The 23,457-nt window shown below is 39.0% G+C and overlaps 1 protein-coding gene across 4 annotated transcripts in view; it reads right to left on the reverse strand.

The window, feature by feature from the left end:
* Positions 1-23,457, reverse strand: part of LOC141403490 (uncharacterized) — a 311,915-nt gene that overhangs the window by 27,361 nt on the left and 261,097 nt on the right. The window contains exons 4-7 of one of the 4 annotated variants that reach the window (XR_012412817.1): positions 19,617-19,763; positions 19,325-19,486; positions 14,652-14,828; positions 13,811-14,364 (exon numbers count right to left, since the gene is read on the reverse strand). Coding sequence is in view for 2 of the 4 variants with exons in the window: in XM_073985981.1 (XP_073842082.1) it covers positions 14,218-14,385; positions 14,652-14,828; positions 19,325-19,486; positions 19,617-19,763 (654 nt within the window). In the remaining 2 variants the exon portion in view is untranslated. Of the gene's footprint in view, positions 1-13,810; positions 14,386-14,651; positions 14,829-19,324; positions 19,487-19,616; positions 19,764-23,457 lie in introns of all 4 variants that reach the window. The other 3 variants (XR_012412816.1, XM_073985982.1, XM_073985981.1) reach the window with 3 other exon arrangements.

A 23,457-nucleotide genomic window follows, 5' to 3' on the forward strand; every position in this document is an offset into this window, starting at 1 on the left:
TTTTTTCAAATGGAATTGCATAGGAATTTTGTTATTTGCCATATATATTATATTCTTAGCCATATTAATAATACACGCAATTAAGAATTGAAATAGCAAAAGAACGATTAACAGAAGAGCGGAAGAGGCCGACTTATTCAGTCGACGACCAGCAAAGGACACATCGACAAAAATGAGAAATCTACAAAAAATGAGACAGCTGGAGGACTGGAATTCTTCAAGACCCATTTGAACTGTAGTGTCCAAAAATGGAGGACTGTGCTGTTTTCTGATGAATCTAAGTTTAATTTGATGGATTCAGGTGGAATGAGTCGTGGACCAAATGATCAACAGTTACATAATAAATATTGCAATGGCGGAACACGATGGTCTGGAATTTTTTCTCTGGGCAAGGGATTGGAGCAACTCATAAAATTAAATCCTAACGTATTGAAAGGCGTGATGTTGCGTTATGCTGAAGAAGAGATGCCACATAAATTGACATTCCAGGAAGATAACGAGCCGAAACATGTATCGAAAGTGGTTAATGAGTGATTCCAAAACAATTCAACAGAAGTTCTCCATTGTCCTGACCAATCCCCTGATCTTAGCTCTCGATTGGGACTTGTGATAGATCGTAAACTCAAAAAATCAAACAAAACAAATTGCAAAAGCAAAGAAGATTTGTTTGAAGCCTCAAAAATAGCCTCGGAAGCAATATCGCCTGCAATAATTAATAATTGAACATCGTCTATGACTAAAATATGTGCTTCTGTCATCTACAATAAGAATAACCAACCAAATATTGATTTCAAGAGGTTTTTTGCTTTAGTTTTGGCCGACACTTTATATAAAATGGAGTTGCAATATCGCGGATTCATATTAACGGTGGCCACAAATAGAAAGAGTTGTCGTTTGTGGATCAATTTTGGTATTTATTGTTGGCTTACAATTTCGAGGATAAAAATCCGGGATGGTCGGTCCACGTTTTGACACAGTCTCCAAAGGGCTGTACCGCCTCATTTTCGGCATTTCTAAGGTTTTTTTTTCATCCGAAATGACTGAAATTTGTTGTTAAGTCTTCATTTGCTTTTGTAGACTTAATGAGTCTATTGCTTAAACAAAAGTTTTTGAAAGATTTATGGCTCATTTATTGTTCAAAATCGAAATTTTGACTTTATAGTTCACAATTTTTTGTTTTAAGAAGAAAATAGATATTTTTAAAACTCCCTAGTTTTAGTTTTATTAGGAACTATTAAGCACACAAAATATATTATGATCGGTCACTTCGTCTCCGAGCTTTCGTGGACACTGAAAAGTATTAATAACTAATAGATCAGCAAACGTCAGCAGCTGACACTTTTATACTTTGAAGAATTTACATTTCTCAAACCAAAAAAAAAAAAAAAAATAATAACAACCATTTTAACATTTGCTTCACAAAACCGATTAACTAACTATAACAGGCTTTGGAACTGTAGACAACATATCGCTCATTTACTAAGAGAGTTCCATAACTCAAAAAATGCGTTTTCTGACTTTGCAATTTTCATGCTAATATCTCTACAACTCGACGAGTTACAGCTCATATACTACATGCTTCGCATAATTCAACACAAAAGTTTTTTGAGTTTATGAAGCACTAGAACACTTCAAATCATGTTTGATCCTGCACAGAAATTTAGCACTGATCTGTATATAGCTTTTTGCAAAATATGGTCCAAGTAGTTATTTTATTTTTTGTTTAATAATCTTTTTAATTTGGGAAGTCAAATTTCAATTGCCAACTTAAAACACGGTTTTCTCGAAACTGGATTTTTTGAGATGTGTCACTTATTGGATAAATAAGCGATATGATCACTATTTACTTCAAAATAAAAGTAAGGACAAGTTTATTACATGAAAAGCAACCAATCACTATGTATTATAACAACCAATAATTCAATATCAATTCAATGGATTTGACCATTTTTGGCCACAGTCGTGACACTGTGTAATTATAGTTATGAATTAGGCATTCAGTACGTATGAGGGAAATATTTGATTTTGTTACTAATACACAGCCTGTCCATGGTTGAATTCTACAACAATATATAATGGAAATGTCATTGAAAGACACGAAATAGTTATTACAAATATAATTGTTATTCAATGAATTGGGCGATTGCATGAAAGCTTTGTTCCTTAAATAAAAGGTATAAACCACCTTTTATTGGGTTATGCCTTTTGTATTTTTGTAAATGGTACATACGATAACTAGAGGACAATAACGCGGAATTGTTTTATGACCACCAAAAGAAAATTACATAAACATTATTTAAATCGAACGTGACGTTAAAGACTTCGAAATACTCCAAATATGAGGGAATTGTTGTTGTATGGGGTACCTGGGTTTGGTTGCAAAATCTGTCTTAAAATTAAAAAAAAAAAAATAAATAAAATAAAATATTGACCTAAGAATAAATTTGTGGTGGCACTTACTACAAGCAGTAACTGTGCTATCAACAATAAAAAAAATTAAGTAGGCTAGGAATTATTCCCATGTGAAAAATGTAAACAAAAATATTTTCATAAAATAAAATTTAGTTATGTATTTGAAATTGAAAAGAACATTGGTGACCCCGAACGGAAGAAATGCAAACATTTTCAAATATGTCAACCGAAAAGAATTCGATGGAAATATCCCGAGTTGCTGTACGAGTTCCTCCATTTTGGCTATGGTTTATCCAATTGGAATCCCAATTTGAAATGGCAGGAATATCTTGCGACGAAACAAAATTCTTCACACTAGTTGGATCCATGGAAAGCAACATCCTAAGTTACGTGAGCTATGTTTTGGAGAATTCCCCTGCGAAGGACAACTATGAAACACTCAAGAAGACATTGCTGAACGAATTTATGGAATCGGAAGAAAAGAGTCTACGGCAATTATTGGAAAACGTTTGTATTGGTGGCAAAAATCCCTTCGGATTGTTGAGAGAAATGCGAGAATTAGTAAGCGGAAAAGTGTCTGAAGAGCTTTTGAAGACATTGTGGATTCAACGCCTACCTCAAACAACAAGAGCTATGCTGTCGGTGAGCGAAGATAGAATTGATAAATTAGCAATGATGGCAGATAAAATCCATGACCAATCGGATGCTGCTGGTGTAGTCAACGCAGTTTCAACAAGCGACAACGATCGATTGCAATTTCTTGAAAGGCAAGCATCGGAACTTTTAAAAAGGTCGATAGTTTGACAGTTTAAGGAAATAGTAGAAACAAAATGAATTATGGCCGCTCAAGAAGCAATTCCCGGGCAAGATCATCCATATGCTGGTACAATTTCAAGTTTGGCAAGAAGGCTACAAAATGTCGGTCGTCCTGCTCCTTCAAACCATCGGAAAAGAATTAGGCACCTCATCTACAGTGACGGATGAGAGTGGCCTACAGATAAGTCGCCTGTTCATTCAAGACACAAAATCGAAGTACAGGTACCTTATAGATACTGGAGCCGACATTTCAGTGAAGATAAAAAGTGTGCACAGAAATCGTTTGTGTTGTATACAGCAAATAATACGAAAATACGAACGTATGGAACAAAAGTTGTAAATTGTAACATTGGTCTTCGACGGAAATTTCTCTGGTCTTTTATTGTTGCTGATGTTGCACAGTCAATAATTGGACCAGACTTTTTGAAAAGTTTTGGACTTCTTGTGGATGTTAAAAATAATCAGCTTATTGATTCAACGAAAACGGAACCTTAAAGTGCCCGGTTATTGTTCCAGGGATCAGAATTTGACGATAAAGGTAATTTCGGATGTTCCAGGAAAGTATAATTCTATTGTTTCCGAATTTGTTGATGTCACGACACCGAGTCTGAAGTTACCCCCGGTTAAACATCATATAACACATCATATTGATACGAAGGGACCAATAGTTTCCGTTAAGGCACGGAGATTATCCCCTAGAAAACTCAAGATCGCTAAAGATGAATTCGATTACATGATGCAGTTGGGAATATGCAAACCATCAGCAAGTCCTTGGGAGAACCCATTACATATGGTTCCCAAAGGAGACGGCATGTGGCGCCCCTGTGGAGATTATCTTTCTCTTAATAAAATAACTGTTCCTGATCGTTACCCGGTAGCGCTTACCAGGACTTCGGATATATGCTAGCTGGTAAGAAAGTATTTTCCAAAATTGATTTGGTCAAAGCGTACTTTCAGATTCCTGTAGCTGAGGAAGACGTCCCAAAGACTGCGATAATTACGCCCTTTGGATTGTTTGAATTTACGCGTATGCCATTTGGTCTCACAAACGCTGCGCAAACATTCCAACGCTTTATTAATGAGGTTTTACGAGGACATGACTTATGTTTCGCTTATATTGATGATATACTGGTCGCGTTTGAAAATGAAGAAGAACACAAAAATCATCTCCGGCATATATTCTCCCGGTTACAAGAAAATAGCGTAACTATCAAAAGTGAAAAAAGCGAATTTGGCAAGAATTCTCATGAATTTTTGGGATACTGTGTTATTCCAGATTGCCTTACTCCAAGTCCAGAACGTGTATCTGCAATTCTCCAGTATAAACAGTTAATGAATTAAGTCGATTCTTGGGAATGATAAATTTTTATCCACGTTTTATTCCGAAAGCCGCTCAATTTCAAGCAACGTTAAATGCCGTAAAAAGTGGCCGAAAGAAAAACCATAAAACGCCAATAATTTGGACACCGGAATTACGCAAATCATTTGAAGAATGCAATAACCAGCTTGCAAACGCTGCGCTTTTGGCATATCCTGTTGAATCCGCCGAAACATTTTTATGGGTAGACGCGTCTGATACTGGTATGGGAGCTGTTCTCCAACAACTAATAGATGGTGAATGGAAACCTCTCGGATTCTACTCCTAGAAATTTTCTGAGACGCAAACACGTTAGAGTGCTTATGATCGCGAACTTTTGGCGGCATACTCAGGAGTCATTTTTGTATATACACTGATCATGAACTCCTTACATTTGCCTTTAATCAACGTCAAGATAAAGCATCTCCTCGTCAACTACGTCACTTAGATTTTACTGGACAGCATACTGTAGATATTCGCCATGTACCTGGAAAGGACAATATCACGGCAGCTGCTCTATACCGGTTCAACGCAATACAGTTTCCAACTTCCTTGAATTATGAAAATCTAGCGGAAGATCAAGCGAAAGAACTCAAATGTTTGGTTACACGAGCAGTACCATCAAATCTAGATCTGAAATCATTTGAAATTCCTACATCGAAGAAAGAAATCGTTTTTGATGTATCAACATCTAAAGCAAGACCGTTCATCACACCTCGTTTCCGAAAACAAGTATTCGACATGATACACAACATAACACATCCCGGCTCAAAATCCTAAATTAATATGATATCGGATAGATTTGTATGACCAAATATGCGGAAAGAAATTTCAAATTGGGCTAGGCTAGGCCGTGCCAACAAGTCAAGGTTGGACGCGATATGAAAAACGCTGTTGGTCAATTTCCTATTCCAGACTAACGAATTAAAGTATTAAGCATAGATATAGTTGGACCTCTTCCACCGTCGGAACGGTATAGATACTGTTTAACATGTATCAATACATAGATTTACAGGATGACCCGAGGCTATTCCATTGCATGACATAACATCTGAATCTGTTGCCAAAGCATTTTTTTAGTAGATGGATATCTAGGTTTGGAGTGCATCCTTAAGTAGTGACAGATCAATAACGACAGTTCGAATCTGTACTGTTCCGAGAATTTTCAAAATTGATTGGAGTTCGTGTCACTCATCCTACGCCTTACCACCCGCAATCCAATGATCAAATTGAACGTTGGCATCGAACACTTAAATCGTCTATAATGTGGCATGGAAAAGAGCGTTGGTTGTTGTTGTAGCAGCTTCTACAAGTACAGGTAAATCTTTATTTTATTGATTCGGCTCTGCCTCCAGCTCCAAGTTCAGAAAGGACGCCACCTGAATAGGATTCGTCCAAAGAGAGAGTGGAGTTAAGTAAGTCGGGTTGGCTGGACAGTTAAACAGGTGCTGCATGCTGGACAGATATTCCGCGTGTCATCAATCTTGGCCCAGTAAGAATTGAGGCGGCTGCACCAACCAGATCTTAAGGCCTGCGTACATAAGCTGTCTTGCCTGCTTCATTTCTGACATAATAAAAATAAAAGAATAAAGAAGGCCGAGCAAATTTCGAACTGGGTTCTTTTCTTTTTTATTCTTTTATCAGAAGCAAGCAAGGTAAGCAGGCAAGGCAGCTTATGTAATCACCCCTTAAGTTGTGCCAACACGACTCTCGTTTGTCTTGGCAGCTGTTGTTCTTCTGCTGCCACGGGTGGTGGATGATCGTCGAGGACGATATTCGCACTGTAGGCTGCCAGAGCCTCTGCAACCGAATCAGTGTGAATGTCCCTTAAACCTGTCTGGTATGCACGTTGATCTAGAGGTTCTACTTTATATCTTTGGACCTCTCTCTCCAGATCTCGATAATCCTCCCTAACTTGCCTGGAGGGTTCAGGCATATCCACCAGATGGTGATTTGGGTGGTCTTGCCTATAGCATCCAAGCAAGTACTGCATCGTCAACATCCTGTTGTGTCAACGCACAGGAAGGATCCTGGTCTCCTCATATAAATGATCCAAAGCAGACATGAGGTGACACCCTGTAGCTGTTCTCAGGGTAGCATTCTGGCAGATTTGTAGTTTATCCCATTGCGTATCACTACGTTAGCAAACCACGCTGGCGCCGCATAGCTTACCACAGACCGACCTATCGCGTTGTATGTGGTTAACAAGGTTTCTTTATCCGCACCCCAAGTACTGCCGGCTAGGGACTTGAGGACCTTGTTTCTGTTTCTCAGCTTATCGCAGATAACTGTAGTATGCTGGGACGACTTATACATACTATCGAATGTGACCCTTAGGACTGTGGGGTAGTTTGAGGTCGGAATAATTGCACCGTCGACCTGCACATTCAGTGGGAGCTTCATCTGCGCCGTCCATGTGGTGAACAGTGTCGCTGTTGACTTAGTGTTGGATATTTTCATATTCCTCGCGTGGAAAAACTCTACAAGATCAATGAGATAGGCATTTAGCCTGTCACAAACATTACCGATGTTGAGACCTGACGCCATGAGTGTACAATCATCCGCGTACGTAATTAACTCAATGCCGTTGGGAGGGCGTGGAATTGCAGAGAGGTAGAGGTTAAACAGTTCCGGAGTTATCACCCCTCCTTGGGGAACTCCCTTCTTCACTCTACGGGGTTTGTACTTCTTGTTTCTGAATTCCACGACTGACTGGCGACCACACAAATTGTTGATCACCCAGCGTTTCAGACAAGGCCGGAGGGTAGTATTCTCGATATCCTCGAACAGCCTAGCATGGCTGACCGTAACAAATGCTTTGGTCAGATTCAATGCTACCATCACTGTCACTGTCCTCGTCCAATATATGTGGAAATGGTGTGCAGTGCTGTTGTGGTACTATGCTGCTTCCGGAATCCGTGTTGCTGATCCGCAACTGGATAACACGTTCTGATGCTGGGGAGGAGTAATGCCTCGAGTATCTTTGCTAGTGGCGATAGAAGTGAAAGCGGCCTGTATTTCTCACCTCTACTGGCATCTTTGCCAGGTTTTAGCAGCGAGACCACCCTGCTCATCTCCCAGGTATCGGGAACTATTAGGGTGGCTAGCGATAAGTGGAGGACCTTGTTTAAATACTCGACTCCTGGGTCATCCAGCTGTTTCAGCATCACCATAGAAATTCCGTCAGGCCCAGGCGCTTTAGATGACTTTGCGCCTCGGATAACATCTGCAACATTATCCATTGTAAATTGTGGCGGTTCTTCCTCGGCTGGGAAAGATCGCAAACGAAGCAAAACACTTCTCTTCGCCCGATCGCTATCGGGGTGCTCGATAAATTGTCGGCAGGAATAGCCAGCGCACCTCTTCGGATCTGTCAAAGCCACGCCGTTAAACATAATAGATGTCCGATCGTCTCTCCTACCAGGGATCGATAGCGCCTTAACCGTTGTCCACAATTTATTGCTGCCGGCTCCAATGTTGCAGCACTTCAGATGTTCTAGCCACTTTTTCGGCTTGTGTTCACCGACTAATATATTGACTTCCATTGTCAGTTCCTTGACTCTGGGGTCGTTAGGGTTCGTGCGGCGAAGCTCTTCACGCTCATTAGCTAATCCCATCGCCTCTGCTGGGAAATTGGGTCTTATTTCAGGTATTCGACCAGCAGGAATAAAGCGAGCGGCTGCAGCAGTGATGATGTCTCGGAATTTCCTCTCTGCTACCCGAACATCAGAGGGATTGGGCAGTTCTTTGAAGCGTTGATTAGTGAACTCCCTGAAACCTTGCCAATCCGCTTTCCCATGATTAATGAAAGTGCGGCGTTCAGAGGTTATGAAGTCTGGTGGTCTGTTTATGGTGATGAGGATTGGGAGATGGTCCGACCCAAGGGCCCTAGAGTATATCTCAGGCGAGATAGGTCTGTACTGGACAGACTGGTGCAGTATGAATGCAAGTCCTCCACCCCCACTTCTCGCACGATCCTGGCGAAGAACGTTGTATCCGTCACAACTCCGAAGACTGCTGTTGTTGCTCAGCTTCGTTTCCTGGATCGCCGCGACCATAATATTTCTCCGACTCATAAAGTTCACGATCTCATTGATCTTGGTTCGAAGACCATCGCAGTTAAACTACAGGAATGTCACATGCTCAGGAATTGGGACAGCAATACGCGGTGTTAGTGGCTGCGGCTGATACTGCTGTCGGGGAGTTTGTGTTGGTGCAGAACGAAGCAATATAAACCCTGTCGTAATGCACCCCCAGGAAGGTCAGGCTTGCACAGTTCCCGTTGCATATCATTGACACCGACCTATGGTGGATGAGACGTTGACAAACGGTGCAAAACCATGGCCCGGGGTTACTTTCAATCCCGGCACGGACCAATAGAGTCCGGAGCAGGCAATCCGGGACATGCAGCTCCCAAAATAAAAATAAAGACGAACACGAACAAGTAGTTGCTGAGGTGACGGCCCCTGGCCGAGAAGATGATTCCTCGGGTCAATCCGGTACATAGAACCGGCCGTCGCGGTATTGAAGAGCGTTGGTCAGAGGTCTTACCGATAGTAATGTTGGGATTACGTGCATCTATTAACCACGATTTGAACGTTTCGCCTACAGCTTCAGTTTATGGCATGGATATTACGTGGCCTGGTGAATTTTTTACGGAATCAAAAACCACGAAAAAAAACTTCAGATTGGGTTACGCAATTCAAAGCTGATATAAATAAGATAAAAGCAACGAAGGTCCACCGTCATGGCAATTCTAAAGTTTATGAACCGGAAGCATTGAAACAAGCAAAATTTGTTTTAATCAGAAATGATGCTGTGCGAACTGCATAGCAACCTCCCTACACCGGACCATTCCCTGTTATATCTAAAGGGGAGAAAAATTTTTTGGTCGACGTAAATGGGAAGAAAAAAATGATATCGGTTGATCGCCTAAAACCAGCATCAATTTTAAATGACGACATTCCAGCGGACGAATCGCCAACACTTGCTGTGCCACCTGACATTCAAACTCGAGTACTACGATCTGGAAGAATTGTACGAATAAATACCTAACTTTGTCATTGGGGGAGGAGTGTTGTGGTGGCACTTACTAAAAATATTTTCATAAAATAAAATTTAGTTTAGTATTTGAAATTGAAAAAAACTCTCATATCCGTACGACATATTTATATAAAAATTATTTTCACAAAACAATTTTTTTACAACACAGTTAGTTATCACCAAAAACTGTAAATTTAAAAATCATATATTAAAATTCAAAACTGCGGAATTTTGTCGAGGAAAAGTGATTCTAAATTTAGGCTTCATTTCGGGTAGTCCAATGGACAAGATTTGATATTTTATGTGGAACGTTGGGCAATACCTTTTCTACGTCGATGTTTCACCTATATTTCGTCCCTCGTTCATAATTTTGAAAAATAATAATTAAATATAAAAATAAAAATAATTTTGTTACATAGTGTTAATAAGCTTTTATCCTGTCCCGATCCATCAAGCTGTACATTCCAATTGGAAAAGATGCGGAATCACGGATGATACATAATATACTACAAAATTATAGAAATGTGAAGAAGAACGACAACATTAATGAGAATATAGATAAGTAGGTTAAACTTTTGAAAATGTATTTGCACTTTGAAGAGTTAATTTGTCTGTTTCTTCCTTTTTTATACCCTCCACCATAGTATGGAGGGTATATTAAGTTTGTCATTCCGTTTGTAACACATCGAATTAATCATTTGCGACCATATAAAGTATATATATTCTAATCACTCTAGCGTCCGCAATAATTGAGATAGAGTGCTGAAATTTTGCACCCGAAGGTCTTTTTTCCATAGGCAGGTCAAGTTCGAAGATGGGCTGTATCGGTCCACTGTTTGGTATAGCCCCCATATAACGGGACCTCCGGATTTGAGGTATTTTGACGTTCTTCGCCACATTTGCAGTCCGAATTAGCTATAATTTGGCACTTAGGGTTCCTAGTGATCAACAAACTTATATCCCAAAGGATATGGGCATAGGTTCATGTTTTGGTATAGTCCCCATATAAGGGTACCTCCCGATTTTCGGTATTTTGAGAATTTTAGCCACAATTTGTAAGCGAACTATCTGCAATTTGAAATTTGAGGTTCCCAGTGGTCATGAAAACATCGTCAGCAAACATCGTCAACATAGGTCCATGTTTTCGTATGGGCCCCCTTAAAACCGTACCTCTCGATTTTCGGTATTTTGAGCATTTTAGTTACAATTTTTAACCGAACTTGCTGTAATTTGACATTTGAGGTTCTCAGTGGTCATGAAACATCTCCACGAAACATCGTCAACATAGGTCCATGTTTTGGTATAGCCCCCATATATCGGTACCTCCCAATTTTCGGTATTTTGAGAATTTTAGCTACAATTTTTAACCGAACTAGCTGTAATTTGCCATTTGAGGTTCTCAGTGGTCATGAAACATCTCCACCAAACATCGTCAACATAGGTCCATGTTTTGGTATAGCCCCCATATATCGGTACCTCCCGATTTTCGGTATTTTGAGCATTTTAGTTACAATTTTTAACCGAACTTGCTGTAATTTGACATTTGAGGTTCTCAGTGGTCATGAAACATCTCCACGAAACATCGTCAACATAGGTCCATGTTTTGGTATAGCCCCCATATATCGGTACCTCCCAATTTTCGGTATTTTGAGAATTTTAGCTACAATTTTTAACCGAACTAGCTGTAATTTGCCATTTGAGGTTCTCAGTGGTCATGAAACATCTCCACCAAACATCGTCAACATAGGTCCATGTTTTGGTATAGCCCCCATATATCGGTACCTCCCGATTTTCGGTATTTTGAGCATTTTAGTTACAATTTTTAACCGAACTTGCTGTAATTTGACATTTGAGGTTCTCAGTGGTCATGAAACATCTCCACGAAACATCGTCAACATAGGTCCATGTTTTGGTATAGCCCCCATATATCGGTACCTCCCAATTTTCGGTATTTTGAGAATTTTAGCTACAATTTTTAACCGAACTAGCTGTAATTTGCCATTTGAGGTTCTCAGTGGTCATGAAACATCTCCACCAAACATCGTCAACATAGGTCCATGTTTTGGTATAGCCCCCATATAACGGTATCTCCCGATTTTCGGTATTTTGAGAATTTTAGCTACAATTGTGTCTATTCAAAAATAATCGTCATAATGTTTTGGTATATCCCCCTATATAACTGTACCTCCCGATTTTCGGAAATTTTCAGTGGTCACGAAATTTCTTCACTATAATTCGTCAACATGGGTCCATTTTTGAGGGTCTACATTGTTTTGATGAAACTACCCTCAAGTTGACTCTTGAAGTTCCCTGCAGCTATAAAACTTTTCCGCCAACAAATTTAAAGATAGGTTGACTCTTTGATATAGCATCTGTGGTACCTTTTACCTCACTGAACACATTTTTTTAGATTAGATTAGATAACACTGTGCAACAAAATGGAGGTGAAAGTCTGGGGGACGGAAAATTCCTCTTGGGGAAGAAAGGTCTTGGTGAGTATATTATGAACCCCGAAGGACAGATCCGCCGTGAGTCGAACTTCCGCGTTATGGCGTGATGAAATTTTTGTTAGAGACCCTGTGGGCCATCAGGAATTAGCGTTATATCTTTGTTCACTGTTGCTTAAGTGCTCTACAAAAACAACAAACAAAGATAAAATGCTAATTCATGATGGCTTACGGGGTCTCTTGCAAAAATTTCATCACGCCATAACGCGGAAGTTCGACTCACGGCGCATCTGTCCTTCGGGGTTTTTAATATACACACACACCAAGGGCTTTCATCTCCAAAAGGAATTATCTCTGCCCCAACATTTGTGTTCACAGTGTAATTTAAGCAATAGTGGGAGGCAGTAGGATTCTATCCATTGTCGAAAAGTTGTTCCACCTAAAATTGTGAAAGGACCCTAATTATTCCATTTTAATTTTAATGAATGACAATTTTATGGTGGACGGTATAAAAAGTTCGGCCCGGCCCGGAACTTAACGACTTTTTACTTGTTAACTATTCAAACATTCCTAGCGGCACATTTGAGGGCACTTTCATTAGCGGAAGCCACATATGTATATTAGGTACATATATCGTCGGTGTCATGCTTAAGTGTTCCATACGCCATTTTTGACTTTTTGAGATACAGGTGGTTTCCAGGGTTTTCCGGTATGCTCTTTCTGAATTTCTAGTCGGCTTTCTCCTATCTGCTCTAGTTTCCGAGATATCCACTCCTCGACGGGAAAGCATAAACTTTCTTCAACCGTGTTGTACCATCTACAGACTGTCTCATGTCCCCCTTTTTCGAAAACTACTATCCTGGCGAGGATACTGACCAAAAATACATTTTTTTTACAGTTACGGATGTGGAGAGTCTCGTTTTTGGTTGATGTGGTGTTCCATAATGCAATCAAATGTACCATCTGCTGCACATGCATACATACGTACATATGGACATTCGTATGTAAGTACGCACATTACACGTTACACAATATACAACAACATTATAGGAGAACGAAAAAAATGAAGAAGAAGAACAACAACATCAATAAATACGAGTACGGATGGAGGAGATTCATGGATGGAAAGATAATTAAGTTAAAAATTTTTTGTTAAAGGAGTTACAGTACAACATTTTGGGTGTATCACAAGATTCGGTCTCGGAAACATCAACAACAACAACAGCAAGTCTAAAACACACTAAAAAAAAGAACTGCAACCAACTCTACCAATCATCAATCAATCAATCAATCAATACGAACGAATACGGATACGAGAAATACGAATAAGAAAAAAATTGGAAATTGTGTTGTGTGTGAGTGTGTGTTGTTGTTGCATTGTTTTTGTTTTTTTGTTGGTACGGTGTTGTTTCAGTTTGATGAGAGGAAAAGGAAAGGAAGGAAGGGTAGGGTAGGGAGGGAAATGTTGAATTCTGAATCATATTTTTTCAGAATGATGTTTGTTTTGACAAAGAAATGACAATAAATTACAGGTGTACTTGTATGGCCAAATGTTGTCGTTGTTGTTGTCGCATTTGGGAGAGAGAGAGAAAGAGAGGAGGTAATAGAAGAGTTTGTGTGTAACTGACTGACTGACTGAGAGAGTGTTTGTGTTTTGTGTGTGTGTGGAATTGAATAGTTTTTTGTTTTTGTTTTTGCTTTAGTTTGGTTTTTTGGTGTGGAAAAGTTCGTTTACCGCAAATCTTGGCGTTTCACTGGCCGGTGTCGGCAGAGCACCAATTACTAAATGGCCATTATCTAAACTATTCATTTCTTCTTCATCATCATTGATATTCTCAATGCCGTTTAGGCCCAACAGGGCTCGAACTCTATCATGATTTTTTGTTTTGGCCGGCGATAGTTCGAAACTCAGCAACTGACGCTGATGATTCAGTTGCTTTTGCAGATGCCGTGTCATCGACAATGTACTGTCACAACTTCGACTACCCGGATCCGATCCGTTCTCGTCGAGATTATCACGCGAATTGGCACTACAGCCAGCACCGGAGGTTTGGCGTGAAGTCGCCCTCGAGGCAAGATTTTGTTTTGATAAGGTTGACAAGTGACACGATATAAGCAATATGGCGGCCGATCTAGCCGCACCTGTGCGTGATGTTGACACCAATATGCCCTTGGAACCAGCCGTTGTTGATGTAACACCACCCGTGGACGAACGACGATTGCCATAGGAACCGATTGAGCCGCCACTGGAGCGTATACTCGAACGTGATGATGGACGACCGGATTGCACTGTATATTGACGATGAATACCTGGCGAACGTGAAGACACATCAGATTCATCACACAAAAAACAAAAAAGAAATAGGTATGGATTTTTATTCAAAATGAGGGTATAATGAGAGCTAAGACTACAAAAAATTAAAGAAGATGGCAGAGAGAGAGAGAGAGGGAAAGCGAGGTGTGAGTAAATAATCTGCCTCTCTCTCTCCCTCTCCTTGTTCTTAATGTAATGTAAGATGCATGAGTTGATTTCAAGTTATTGTGGTCGAAATAGTTGGGAAATCTGTAAACATTACCTGTTTCGCTTGAATACATTATAGGTGGCGGTAAATTGGCATCACCGAAATTCCGATGACGTGGATATTTAGTTTTACTAAAGAGATGCAATACCATGCATATTAGACCGGCCAGTACTCCAATGCCAACACAAACTCCTAGCAGTGTTGGCAGATCGGAATTTAATTCGTCTAGATCTGTAAGGGAAGGTTGGAAGAGGAGGATAGAAATATATTAGATGAATAAGTAGCATCACATATGGCGGAGATTTTAATATTAAATATATAAAAATGTTTAGATAGACTTTTTATTAGGGTCTGTAAAAATTGTCATGGGACTGTGATACATTAAAAATTGTGCGAAGGGGAGCAGGAATTGCGTGAAGCTCAGCTCTTCGCAAAAATCAAGGTCGTCTAACCCGAAGCATGTTGACAATGATGTGCGACGGATTGTCCTGAATGCTCTCAGGTCGGCGATTTTTGACAAGTCTAATCCCAATGGGTCTAACAGCGATAGTCGTTGGTTGCTGATTGACGTTGTGAATCACAGCAAGGTACGGCTTGTCCTTAGCTTCGGAGGATTTTTTTCTAAGAAAAAACTGTCCTCAGATACTGAGGATTTTTTTCATTAGCATATGGGGAATTTTTTCCACATTCTAAGGATTTCTTTTATGGAAAACTATTTGGTCCTCAACTTCTAAAGATTTGTTTTCTATAAAAAAATTGGTCCTTCTGAGCAATTTTTTTAAGAAAAAATTAGATCCTCAGCTTCTGAGGATTTTTTTCTATAGAAAAAAATTTGGTCCTCAGCTTCTGAGGATTTTTTTCTATAGAAAAAAATTGGTCCTCAGCTTCTGAGGATTTTTTTCTATAGAAAAAAATTGGTCCTCAGCTTCTGAGGATTTTTTTCTATAGAAAAAAATTGGTCCTCAGCTTCTGAGGATTTTTTTCTATAGAAAAAAATTGGTCCTCAGCTTCTGAAGAATTTTTTTCTATAGAAAAAATTTGGTCATCAGATTCTGAGTATTTCTTCTATAAAAAAACTTGGTGCCCAGCTTCTGAGAATTTTTTTTCTATAGAGAAAAATTGGTTCTCAACTTCTGAGGATTTTTTTCCTATAAAAAAATTGGTCCTCAGATTCTGAGGATTTTTTCTATAGAAAAAAATTTGGTCCTCAGCTTCTGAGGATTTTTTTCTATAGAAAAAAATTTGGTCCTCAGCTTCAGAGGATTTTTTTCCATAGTAAAAAATTTGATCCTAAGCTTCTGAGGATTTTTTCTATAAAAAAATTTGGTCCTCAGCTTCTGAGGATTTTTTTCTATAGAAAAAAAATTGGTCCTCAGCTTCTGAGGATTTTTTTCTATAGAAAAAAATTTGGTCCTCAGCTTCCGATGATTTTTTCGATAGAAAAAAATTTGGTCCTCAACTTCTGAGGATTTTTTTCTATAGAAAAAAAATGTGGTCCTCAACTTCTGAGGATTTTTTTCTAAAGAAAAAAATTTGGAGCTCAGCTTCCGAGGATTTTTTTTTATAGAAAAAAAAAAAATTTGGTCCTCAGCATCTGAGGCATTTTTTCTATAGAAAAAAAGTTGGTCCTCAGCTTCCGAGGCATTTTTTTCTATAGAAAAAAATTTGGTCCTCAGCTTCTAAGACATTTTTTTCTATAGAAAAAAATTTGGTCCTCAGCTTCCGAGGATTGTTTTCTATAGAAAAAAATTTGGTCCTCAGCTTCTGAGGATTTTCTTCTATAGAAAAAAATTTGGTCCTCAGCTTCTGAGGATTTTTTTCTATAGAAAAAAATTTGGTCCTCAGCTTCTGAGGATTTTTTTCTATAGAAAAAAATTTGGTCCTCAGCTTCTGAGGATTTTTTTCTATAGAAAAAAATTTGGTCCTCAGCTTCTGATGATTTTTTTCTATAGAAAAAAATTTGGTCCTCAGCTTCTGAGGATTTTTTTCTATAGAAAAAAATTTGGTCCTCAGCTTCTGAGGATTTTTTTCTATAGAAAAAATTTTGGTCCTCAGCTTCTGAGGATTTTTTCTATAGAAAAAAATTTGGTCCTCAGCTTCTGAGGATTTTTTTCTATAGAAAAAAATTTGGTCCTCAGCTTCTGAGGATTTTTTTCTATAGAAAAAAATTTGGTCCTCAGCTTCTGAGGATTTTTTTCTATAGAAAAAAATTTGGTCCTCAGCTTCTGAGGATTTTTTTCTATAGAAAAAAATTTGGTCCTCAGCTTCTGAGGATTTTTTTTTCTATAGAAAAAAATTTGGTCCTCAGCTTCTGAGGATTTTTTTCTATAGAAAAAAATTTGGTCCTCAGCTTCTGAGGATTTTTTTCTATAGAAAAAAATTTGGTCCTCAGCTTCTGAGGATTTTTTTCTATAGAAAAAAATTTGGTCCTCAGCTTTTGAGAATTTTTTTCTTTAGAAAAAAATTTGGTCCTCAGCTTCTGAGGATTTTTTTCTATAGAAAACAGTTTGTTCCCCAGATACTGAGGATTTTTTGGTATAGAAAAAATTTGTTCCTCAGAATCTGATTATTTTTTTCTATAGAAAAAAATGCGTGCCTCAGAATCTGAGGATTTTTTTCTATAGAAAAGAATTTGTTCCTAAGCATCTGAGAATTTTTTTCTAAGGAAAAAATTTGTTCCTCAGCACCTGAGGATTTTTTTCTATAGAAAAAAATTTGTTTCTCAGCTTCTGAGGATTTTTTTCTATAGAAAAAAATTTGTTCCTCAGCTTCTGAGGATTTTTTTCTATAGAAAAAAATTTGTTCCTCAGCTTCTGAGGATTTTTTTCTATAGAAAAAAATTTGGTGTTCAGCTTCTGAGGATTTTCTTCTATAGAAACAAATTTGGTTATCAGCTTCTGAGGATTTTTTCTATAGAAAAATTTTGGTCGTCAGCTTCTGAGGATTTTTTCTATTGAAAAACAATTGAGGATTTTTTTCTATCGAAAAAAATTTGTTTCTCAGCTACTGAGGATTTTTTTCTATAGAAAAAAATTTGTTCCTCAGCTTCTGAGGATTTTTTTCTATAGAAAAAAATTTGGTCCTCAGCTTCTGAGGATTTTTTTCTATAGAAAAATATTTGGTCCTCAGCTTCTGAGGATTTTTTCTCTATAGAAAAAATTTTGGTCCTCAGCTTCTGAGGATTTTTTTCTATAGAAAAAAATTTAGTCCTCAGCTTCTGAGGATTTTTTTTTTTGGAAAGGAGGATTTTTTTGTATTGAAAAACAATTGAGGATTTTTTTCTATCGAAAAAAAATTGTTTCTCAGCTTCTGAGGATTTTTTTTATAGAAAAAAATAGGTTTCTCAGCTGCCGAGGATTTTTTCTATAGAAAAAAATTTGTTCCTCGGATTTTGAGAATTTTTTCTATAGAAAAAAATTTGTTCGTCAGCTTCTGAAAATTTTTTTCTATAGAAAAAAAATTATTCCTCAGATTCTGAGGATTTTTTCTATAGGAAAAAAATGTTCTATAGTAAAAAATGTGTTCCTCAGCTTTTGAGGATTTTTTTCTATAGAAAAAAATTTGTTCCTCAGCTTCTGAAATTTTTTTCTTAAAAATTGATAGAGTAGTCAAGCTCGAGGTGCTTGACTACTCTATCAATTTTTAAGAAGAAAAAGGTCGAATAATACAAAACTCTTCAATGAAATTTTTTTCTATAGAAAAAAATTTGTTCTTCAGATTCTGAGGAATTTTTCTATAGGAAAAAATTCTTCCTACAGGAATATAAGGAATTTTTTCCTACACAAAAAATTTGGTCATCCACTCTCAGCTTTTGAGCAATTTTTTTTATAGATAAAAATTTAGTCCTCAAAAATCGAAAGAGATTCGTGTTTATTTACGAATATTTTTAGAGGACCTACAGGCCTCCCTCTGTGGAGAAAATTGTTTAAGAATATTTTTAGAATGCCTACAGTTCTCTAGAGAGGCTTGAAGACATCTAAAGAGACTCATGGTTATTTAAGAATATTTTTAGAGGACCCACCTACAGATCTGCACAGAGTACAGTGATTTTTTAAGAATATTTTTAAAACACCCACAGACTTCTGGAGAGGCTCAAAGGCGTCTAAGGAGACTCGTGGTTATTTAATAATATATTTGAGAGTACCCACAGACCACCATAGAGGATCATGATTTTTTAAGGATATTTTTTGAACACCTCAAAGAAATCTAAAGGAACTAGTTGATATTTAAGAATATTTTTAGAGGACCTACAGACCTCCTTAGAGGATCGTGATTTTTTTACGAATATTTTTAGAACACCTACATACCTCTATAGAGATTTAAATACATCTAAGTTGTTATCCATACCTAACTAAAACTTATCGCAATAACCATGAAATATCATCCTTTTTACATCCCTAACGGCTAGCATTCTTTATCATGTACTGGTTTAGACATAAATTAAATGGGATTTCACTTTAAACTTCTTCTTTAGCTTTTTCTTTTCACTATTATTACTGGATAAGGAAAAGTTTTGTATCTATCCGCCCTCTTTCCTCGCCTACATCATGTCAAAACCAACTTCATAAAGCAAACTTTGTTGCAGAGGTAAATAAATAACTTCTTCTTCTTCTTATTTCTTCTATTAGTTGTTATTGTTGTGGTTATTTTTCTTCTTAGGAAAAATGAATATTAATGGTCTTTTGTTTCTACTTCTTCTCTTACATCGCCATTGTCATTTTACTTACCTGGAGTACAGAAGACACGACGTGTTGGTTTATTTAAGCTCACCGAATGATAACCTTTCACACACTGGCACATTGCATTGTGACGCACCTGAACACAAAGGGAGTTTTCATCATTGAACTGGCATGTCTCATCGAAAAAACACATTTCACCCAGTTTCTTGGCTGTCGAGAAGAAGTTGTTATATAATCCACAAAGTTGCCATAGTGAAGTGAGGGGAAATAAGAAAAGCGAAGAAGTTACAATGTTAGTAAATTTATTAGCCATCCAATTCTATTCCATTTGTTTACTTACGTTTATCACATCCCCTGGTCAAACCAATTTGTACGGGATAACCTCTTTCACAGCCGCATATTTGTGTCTCCTTATCACAGGTGACATGCAACAATGTGGGCTCGCATGACATATTATTGCATGGAGCACCGATATATTTACCTTTGGCTGCAATCGAAATGGAAAGGAAAAACGAATTAGTGAGATTTAATTTCATTAAAGAAGGTAGTAGATGGGGAAATTTTGTGGGTTTTTATGGGTTTTAAAATGTTGCAAGGTTTCGGAGAGGACAATGTCACTCTAGAGTTCTTTAAAGTAATTTTTGTAATATACTTGAACGCCTATCAAAGCCTTTAAAAGTGTCTTTTAGGAATTTTTGAAACCAATATAAGTTCTATTAAACTATGCAGATTATCGCTGTTCGTATATCTGTTGGCTGCAGGTGTAATCACCAATCTTTATAAATAAAAATCAAATATCATTCGTTCGTAATGGCACCAGTTGAGAACGGCTGGACCGATTTGGATAATTCTGAAATGTTCGCATTAACCGGTTTCAGGTTTTTATGCAAAGAAAATTTGACCACGCTCACTTTTATGCCCACGGTTTGACCGGATTGGATAACTCTTTTTGTGGAATGTTCACCATAACCCAACTTAGGTTTTTTGCAAAGCAAATTTGACCACGCCCATTTTTTGATTTTCCAGTTTTAATATTTTCTATTAAAACTACTGCACAGATTTTCCTGAAATTGTCAGGAAATGTACAGGGATGGCCAGCAGTGAAAATAAGATGCATATTGTTTTGGAATTTCGAAGGTGGCGGGGTACTTCCCTTTTCCATATTTAAAAAAAACCCACATCTTGATGAATAAAAATGTCATCATAACTTAAGATAGGTTTTTATGGAAAGAAAATTTTACCACGCTCACTTTTTATACACTCAACATTTATGTTGTAAATACGCTTTCATACGGGAAAAATGTGCCTCATCAAAATAATGGTTTTAGACCCCAAGTATGTTTGAACGAAATCCGTTTCAGACAATTTGGAGTCGATTTAGCAATATCCGTCCGTATGTCCTTCTGTTGTTGTTGTAACAGTGTTTGTTATTATGTTTCTCTGGGTCTATCTCCAGTTCCAGGACTACTGCTTTGATGGGATGTAACCACAGATCCACTGGAGTTAAATGAGTAAGTTTGGCTGGGGAGTTGAAAATGTGTTTTGTGTCGTGCGGGTCCATGCCACATACTGGGCAGATGTCTTGCACGGCGCGGTCGATGGCAGCTAACGCTCCTCAGCTGCAATAGATGGGGGATGTATTTCGAGGACTTTATTCACACTATTATTGCTTAAGGCCTTGGCAATTACATCCGTGTGAATACTATTTAAACCTGCTTGATATGCTTGTTGATCTAGCGGTTCTCTCCTGTATCGTTGAACCTCTCCCTCAAGATCATGGATATCCTTCCTGATCTGCCTGAATGTGTCGGGCCTACCCACAAGATGGTGATTGGGATGGCTCACACTGTAACATCCAAGCAGGTACTGCAACGAAAGCATCTCATTGTGTTGCTTTACTGGAAGAGCCTCCTCACGTAGATGATCCACTGTTCTCAGGGCGCCATTCTGACAAGCTTGAATTTTATTCCAATTCGTATCACATAATCTCGGGGACCAGACTGGCGCCGCATAGCTTACCACAGACCGACCTATCGCGTTATATGTGGTCAACAAGGTTTCTTTATCTGCACCCCAAGTGCTGCCGGCTAGGGACTTGAGGACCTTGTTCCTACTTTTCAGTTTGTCGCAGACAGATGTGGCGTGCGCGCAAGAATATGACCCCTAAAATTTTAGGGCAGTTTGTGGTCGGAATTCTGCTACCGTCGACCACGACATTCAATTCTCTTCCAAAGTGCGCTGTCCATGTAGTGAACAAAGTGGCTCTTGATTTTGTGGCGGAAATCTGTATATTCCTCGAATGGAAAAAGGTGGTAAGATCGGTTAAATAGTTGTTCAGTCTCTCACAGATGTCATCAGGATAGGTACCCGATGCCAGGATCGTGCAATCATTCGCATACGTAACGATCACGATGCCGTCTGGAGGGGGCGGAATACAGGAGAGGTAGAGGTTAAACAATGCCGGAGATATCACCCCCCCCTTGGGAAACTCCCTGTTTCACTCTACGGGGTTTGGACTTTTTGTTCCTGAATTCCACGTACGACTGGCGTCCACACATATAATTGACTATCCAACGTTTCAAGCTTGGCCGGAGGGTTGTCTGGTCTATTTCCTCAAACAGCGTGGAGTATCTGGCTTGATAAGTCAAGCGCCGCCATCACTGTTCTATCGCACTGCCATCTCTGGTTGAGTCCTTGACAAATATGTGTGGTAATGGCATGCAGCGCAGTTGTGCTGTGCTGCTTACGGAATCCATGCTGATGATCGGATACTTGATAGCTATTTCTGATACTGGGGAGGACTAAGGCCTCAAGTGTCTTTGCTACGGGCGACAAAGGCGAAATCGGCCTGTACGATTCACTTTTGCTGGCATCCTTGCCGGGCTTCCGTAGTGGGACCACCCTGCCCATTTTCCAGATTTCGGGAACAATGAGGGTGGATAGCGACAAGTTGAGAACGATAGTGAGATACTCCATTCCCGGCTCATCCAGCTGCTTCAGCATTACCATGGAGATTCCATCAGGGCCCAACGCTTTGGATGATTTAGCGTTTCTGATGGCATTGGTAACATCATCCATTGTAATACTCTTCTCTTCGCCCTGTCACTCTCGGGGTGCTCGACAAACTGTCAATTGAAATAACTTGCGCACCTCTTCGGGTCAGTCAACGTAACGTCGCCAAACGTGACTGAAGTCCTATCTTCCCTTCTTCCAGGGTTCGAGAGTGACTTAACCGTTGCCCACAATTCATCTATACCGGCTCCAATGTTGCAACTCTTCAGATGATTTAACCACTTGTTGCGCTTATGATCGCCGACCAGCCTGTTAACTGCCAGTGTCAGCTCCCTGTCTCTGGGGTCATTGGGGTTGGTTCGGCGAAGCTCATCACGCTCATTTGCTATTCCCGTCGCCTCTGCTGGGAAGTTTGGTCTTACTTCGGGTATTCGACCAGCAGGGATATGGTGAGCGACTGCAGCAGTGATGATGTCTCGGAACGTCCTTTCCGCTACCCGAACATCAGAAGGATTGGGCAGTTCTCTGAAGTGAACTCTCTGAAACCCGGCCAATCAGCTTTCTTATGATTGACGAATGTGCGGCGTTGAGAGGTAATGAAATCGGGTGGTCTGCTAATGGAGACATTTCTGTCTGGCTGGCTGGTGCGAACGATAACTCTCGAACGGATCAACCGATTCGAACCGAATTTTTGGTATCGTAGTATTTTGCCTAAACTTAGTTTAAGTTCGAAGATGGGCCATATCGGTCCACTCCTTCGGGTACCTCCCCCACAAAAGTCCCAAAATGTTCGGAAAATTTGTGCGCACGATAACTCTTGAAGGGAGTAACCGATTCAGTCAATGCTTTGCACATCCTGAAAGTTCTTCCAGACTTAGATGATGTTCCAATATGGACTTAATCGGTCCACTTCTTCGGGTACCTCCCACACAAAATTTTGGATAAGTTTACTTTAAGACCTCCTCCCGAATCACTTTGATTTTTGTTGAAACAACTTGCACTCACTGACCCCCTTTTCGATGGTACAAGTTTTTTCAGGGGCAAGTAAATACTTTTTGAGAAAATAGCCCGAAAGTTGTAAAAATCCCTATGGCACCATGTGCAGTTGCTTGAGCGCACTATAGTACTCGGACTGGTCAACCGATTCGGTGGGAAATTTGGCCTTCGAC

This window comes from Musca autumnalis, unplaced genomic scaffold (assembly GCF_047663935.1).
Source record: "Musca autumnalis isolate F117 unplaced genomic scaffold, ASM4766393v1 scaffold_4, whole genome shotgun sequence".
NCBI classification, from domain to species: domain Eukaryota; kingdom Metazoa; phylum Arthropoda; class Insecta; order Diptera; family Muscidae; genus Musca; species Musca autumnalis.